The sequence below is a fragment of the Helianthus annuus genome, chromosome 14, assembly GCF_002127325.2.
Source record: "Helianthus annuus cultivar XRQ/B chromosome 14, HanXRQr2.0-SUNRISE, whole genome shotgun sequence".
NCBI lineage: Eukaryota > Viridiplantae > Streptophyta > Magnoliopsida > Asterales > Asteraceae > Helianthus > Helianthus annuus.
In genome coordinates, this window is record NC_035446.2 from 62,538,446 (window position 1) to 62,544,725 (window position 6,280).

General features: G+C 33.6%; 1 protein-coding gene across 1 annotated transcript; it reads right to left on the minus strand.

Moving 5' to 3' along the window:
* Positions 1–2,782: 2,782 nt before the first annotated feature.
* On the minus strand, positions 2,783–4,910 carry LOC110885786 (endochitinase EP3). The gene is made up of 2 exons (XM_022133496.2): positions 4,485–4,910; positions 2,783–3,297 (listed from the first exon to the last, which is right to left on the minus strand). The coding sequence occupies exons 1-2, from the start codon at positions 4,879–4,881 to the stop codon at positions 2,891–2,893; spliced, it is 804 nt and encodes a 267-aa protein (XP_021989188.1). The 5' UTR covers positions 4,882–4,910; the 3' UTR covers positions 2,783–2,890.
* Positions 4,911–6,280: the final 1,370 nt, after the last annotated feature.

Consider the following 6,280-nt stretch of genomic DNA (forward strand, 5'->3'; position numbering starts at 1 on the left):
TTTTTGAAATCAAGTTAAAAATTATATTTGTAAATATTTGTTAGAAAAATATTTCTAAGTGTTATATTTTTGGAAAAATTTCGCCAGAGTTTCCTCTGTAAATGGAGGTGTCCATACTTTTAACATATCATTTTCTTTTCAAAAACCAATCAACAATCATCAATCAACAATGTATACAATATTTAACCACTAATCTTGACAAAATAAGACTAAATCATAAACTCATGAACTTGAAGGTTTTGTAAAAATATGTAGTAAATCACTAACACATTTAGTAGGTTTTGTTATCTTTAAAAATAAGTTTAGTTTCTTGAAAACTTTATTTTTAAAGAATTTGAAGTTTAACAACTTCTAGTCAAGATTCACAAAAATATTTCTTTATGAAATTTCCTTGTTACACAAGTTTTTACACACTTGTTTAGTTACTATAAATGCTTCTAGTTCATAAAATATCCGCTTGGTTCTTCCCAAAAACCACTTGTAGATCTTTAGATCCACAAGTTTACAACTTCATTTTACAAGAAAAATTATGTTTATTCAAGTTTCAAGTTCATGGTGGATGGTTTCATCATCTTTCATATTTCTAACACTAACATCCTACTAGTTCATGTTCTTGAACATGATCTAGTATGTCTAGATGATGATCCATCCTACTTTTGGTAACAAACAACATCAAATAATCATAACTACACAAGATTTACATGATTTACACACATATCTTCTCTTTATCCACCCTATTCACCTTATGTTCAAGACTTTAATGTAAGTTCTTTAGTGTTTCTTAATTTTTAACCATTAAATCAACTATTAACCACCATAAACAAGATCAAGATGATGATTAGAAGCACTTACTACTAGCACAAGGCTAGGGAAGAAACAAGACGTAAAAGTGGTGGATAAAAGGAAATGAGAGTGGTTCTTGAACTTCCGAGAGCACCGAGCTTGTTTGTAGGACTCCCTGCTCCTTTGTATGTATGAGAAATAGGTGTATAGAGGTTGGATGATGGTGGTTGTATGCTTGAAGGTGGCGGCCGTGAGGGTGTAGGAGGGAAGAGAGAGAGCGAGTTTGAGTGGGTGATTTGTAAGTGGGAAGCTTGGTCCTTGATGTCTTATTTATAACCCATGATCTTTAACCAACATACAATGTGTCTAATTATCCCACAACATCAATAATAAAATAAAAAGAAACAAGGGTGTGTCCCACCCTTGGGGACCGTGGACATAGGGGGGGGGGGGGGGTTGGTATGGGGTTGGGTGGTAAGGGAACTAGTTACCATTTAGTTTGATTTGAATGATAAAGTTAGTATATTAAGTGTGTTATGTAATATAAAGGGTGTTAGGGTGTTCGGGGACCCTAACTAGCTCAGAAAAGTAAAAACTATGTGTTTGGCAATATTTTTATGTTCCGGGTAAAGTCCGGTTGTTCGGTTGGATGTTGATCCGTTAAAGTGCTAAATAAAACTTTAAAGTGTCTTTTATATTGTTTTTAGTGACACATTAAATTTCCAACACTTTGGAAAGTGTCTAGGACTATTTTACCAAGTTTTTGCACTTTACTAGCATTGTTAAATGCTGAAATTTTTGTGTTTAGTGCAGATTTCGTAATTAAAGCATGTTTTAGGCACTTCCGGTCACTATAACTATCACCTAGTGACACCGTTCTATGATCCTCACCTCCCTACACTCACTACTAGTGTAGTAATCTATTCCCGGCTCTTACTGGCCTCAGAAACAATGTCTGTCTAGTGCTGGCAATGTCAGCATGTTTACTGGGTTATCCGCTCACTGTGCTAACTGTGCTTTGTGCATCAAGTTTGTCACTATTGTTTGTGTGTAATAGATGGAGTGACAGTAATAAAGTATGATGCATGAGTATGTATGTATCAGAATCAAAAAGCAGTTTATTCATAATTGTAATCAAGCACAGTAATTAAGCACTAATTAAATATTAATCAATTTGTACGGATACCTGGTTTTGTGAGGGTTGTCACAGTTTGATACATTGTTAGTGTAGCAGTGGTTTGATACATGGTCAGAGCAGTAGTGGTTCCATACATGGTCAGATACATTGAATGAAATTGTTAGTGCAGCAGGTATGCTTGATTTTTGAACAGGTTTGATTTTTTGAGTATAGAACACATTGAACAAGCAAACATTGAAGGTTTGATACATGGTTTATAGGTTTCAGATTTTTGAACAGGTTTCAGATTTTTGAACAGGTTTGCTTGATGCTATTTATAGGTTTTAGATTTTTGATCATAGAATCATAGAACAGGTTCAGATTTTTGATTATAGAATCATAGAACAGGTTTCTGATTTTAGCGTGAAGGGTTTTGGAAATTGCAGGGGGTAATGTTGTGTCTTAACACAAAGTACAGGGGGTAATAACAAAGGACAAATTAGTAATTTTCCAGTGTGGGGTAATTGTGCGACTTAACAGGAATGTTGGGGGGTAAAATGGAAGGGTAAGATAGTCATTTCAAGTTATAGTTAACAGATCTGTTAACAACTTTGACGCCGAGGGGTAAAGTTGCCACATAACATCAAACGTTGGGGGGTAAAATTGCAATTATTTCCTTAGGGGGGGTAGATATGCCAATTGCCTTAAACCTCAGGAGGTAAAATTACAGTTTACTCAAAGTTTTAAAAAATTGTTGGAATATAAAATATCAATAACCAGAAAAAGGATGTTTTAAAACAAAACAGAATGTCACATTTAAACATTTCTATCAAAATCAATGGTATCACACACATACTTATAATGTATATAGACCTTAGTCCATTTAACATCTACAAAATACAAATAAAGATTGTATACAAATATGAATATAAATATGAAGTTTATTCTTTTATTGTCCATATAGGGATAGAATCGCACATTTCAAATGGCCTAACATCGAAGGTTATCGCCTGGAGCAACTCCAAGTTGGTTACAATATTGAGTGTAGTAACGTACACGAGCACTTACAGTGTCTGGATTGCCACCATCACATTCCAATGCTCCATTAATAGCTCGAATGGTAGCTCCAAACCCTTGACCAATGACCGGCTGAACATTGTTCATCCAATACCATAAGGCAGTTTGAAATGAGATGACTGGATTTGTAGCCACAATTTCAGGATTGTTTAATCCGTCAAACCCAATGCTTCTCCCGGCCGGACCATAGTTGAAATTCCATGACAATTGGATTGGCCCCCTCCCGAAGTAGCCCTTGCTTGGGTTGCACGGATTTTGAGTATCATTTTCGTCACAGTAATCCCTTGAAGGCCCGTTTATCTCATTAATGTAGCAAAAGTCTATCATACGAGGACGTTTAAGTTAATTTAGAGAACATCTAATAAAAGTCGAGCTCGGCTTGTGTATTTTATCGAGCTTAAAAGTCGAGCTCAAGCTCTGCTCGAGTCAGCTCGTTAAATTTTTTAAATATTTTTTTTTATTTTTTTACAAATATTGATAACATATCAAATAAAACAAAAAATAGCATACACATATGTATTATTTGTATTTTTTCTAATATTTTAAAGACTTGAAGGTATATTAAAAATATTATATTTTGGTTTCTTTTCTCACTATTTTTTATGCGTGTTGATTAATTAAAATTGAAATGTTAACACTTTAACCATCTCTCGAATATTTTTAATTTTAATACAATTAAAATTAAAACTCATATACATAAAATAAAATAATTTAAGCTGGCTCAACTCGTTTACAACCTTACCAGTTTCAAGCAAAACTTTTTTCAACCAAGCTTTATTGCATTTTAAAAAAACTTTACAATAGCATATATTTTTATTTGTTGTAGGTCCTAAGCAGAACTACAAAACTCCACTATCCCCAACGAAGTCAAGCAACACCATAACTTTTCTCCTTCTATGTGTAAATATGTTATAGAAAGATTAGCGACCCGTAGTTTTTTTTTTTTTTTTTTTTTGTTCTTAACTGAAACATGAAACTTTAGTTATTTTTAGTTCTTGATTGAAAGTTAAGTGATAAAAAACCCAACCCAATTCAAATATTTTGACGTTCAGTTAATACAAGTTGGGACACTGAAAAAATTGACTCTAGGTGAAAAAAATTCTTGCTCGATCACTATCTGGATATAATTCATTGGTTAAGTAAAATTATATACAAACATTAAATAGTACATATATCAAGTGACGGTTAAATATAAGTATATTGTGTATAAGTTAATAGAGTATTTCGAAATGATTTAAAAGGCAGTAACATTATTTTAAAGTTTACATTAGTATTAATCAAATACAAACAGGTTATTTTTAAAAAGTATAATTACGCTACTTAAACTAGCGTAATTATATTATTACTCTACAATTTCAAAGTATTACGGTACTTTAAAACCGTAGAGTAATAATAACGCTAGTGCTTTGTATGTTAAAATCTTTTTGTACCGCTTCCCAAACCTATATATGTATTTGTGTGTGTAGATATGACTAATAATGTAACTACGATAAAAGAATGGTCTTACGGCCAGTTTCGTGTGTAACATGTGCGAAAAAGGCTGCAATCTCCCTCCTTGAATCTTCTTCAGAACCAACCCTACCGAATTGGGGATAGTTTCTAAGGGCTTCAAGGAAGGTGGCACGTGAATAAAACCCTCTCCCTTCACAACCGGCGTCTGATTGATCAATGATACCATTAAAAAATGCATCTGTCACTATGCTAGCAACATCAACATCATTCGTAGGAGGGGGCGAGAAACATGGCCCTTCTTGGCAGCCGGCACCACAGTATGCCTCGTCGCTGCCACAGTAACCGAACCGGCTACAGCATAAGTCTGGACTGCAACCGCAGTTCTGGGCGGCGGAGTTTTGGATTCCGGCTAAAAGTACTCCGGCAAAAATGATTATTCCTAAAGTTTTCATGGTGGTTTGTTTGATTTAGTTAGTTGCATTATGGATATGTATTTATAGTGTTGTGAAAAGTGACATGTGTGGACATGTGAAAGTGGATATGAGAAAACGTTGTCGTTTGGTTTAAATTGTATCTAAATTGACTTTGTCAAATGTCGTCTTTGAAATATTAAAGTTGAAAAGGCGAATATATTATTATAGACTTATAGTTGAGTTTTAACTTTTAAGAGTCAACTTCTAACGAAAGCTGCTAAACGAAGCTACGACGACTTACATCCAACACTTGATAATTCAGACGAAAAACATTAAGGATCGGAAAAATATTGTAATAACTAAAACTTTAAAAAATATATATATATATATATGGAATTTTTATAAGTGATATAAATAAATAATTAAAACTTCAAATAAATTTAGATATTATTTTATGAAATTCTTTAGATTAATTCGGATGTTTTAGACACGGTCAAGCTTAAACTTAGGTTGTTCACAATCAAGTCGATCATTGAACGAGCTATTTCCAACCTCTCTTCAAGCAACCTATTTTCGATTTTTTTTTTTTTTTTTTTTGAGCTATCTCTGATTGGGCTATTTGAACATCCTTAATCTAACATGATTATAGCTTGGAGTCTCGGTTCCATAAGACATTCTTGTATTTCATAAAAAGATCTAAAAATATTTTATAGAGTAAATGTCACACCCTGATTTCCTGGTGGGCTCGGACTTTGTTTATGCGTGACGATTGATATAGATATTCACATTTAGCACAACGAAAGTCTTGGGATTATAAAATAATGATTACAAAATACAAATGTTCAAAAGATCCACAGGCGGATCGAAATAAAAAAAAATGATTACAAAAAGACTACTAGACTTTTACATGGAGTCACAAATTCCAATATGCAATCACCGAGCAGCTCCATCCTATTCCGTACTTGCCAACCTGCGCTTAGTCTTTTGAAAATACGTCAGTTTTTACTGGTAAATACAATTAACCGATACGTTTTGAAAATCTGTTCAAAACAATTTTTATACCATTTGGTATATCATTTTTCATAATAACTTGGGACAATATCTCTTGTTACCAATATTACATGTTTGAATACATATGGGGCCCGAAACTAAACGCCGATGCATGATTAACCGACACGCCACTTTAATACCCATTTGGGTAAAAATATTTTATAATAGCATTAGCGTCTGTCAGGTGTATACCTACACCCCGCGCTTAAGTCGTGGCCACTTGCAATGTTTAAGTTATCAAGCATAACTGATTAAAACGGGTTATTTGGATTTTGGACTCATTCGTCATTGATCCCATACCCAACCAAGCGGCAAATAATTTTACCGTAATCCAAACCCGTATAAGGAAAATAGATTAAGAGTATTTACCTAAGCTTATCTTTACAAT

Coding starts and splice junctions, on each gene's coding strand:
- LOC110885786 (XM_022133496.2), bottom strand. CDS start 4,881: ATGAAAACTTTAGGAATAATCATTTTTGCCGGAGTACTTTTAGCCGGA. Junction 3,298..4,484: donor TGTTACACACGAAACTGGCC/GTAAGACCATTC, acceptor CTCGTATGATAG/ACTTTTGCTACATTAATGAG.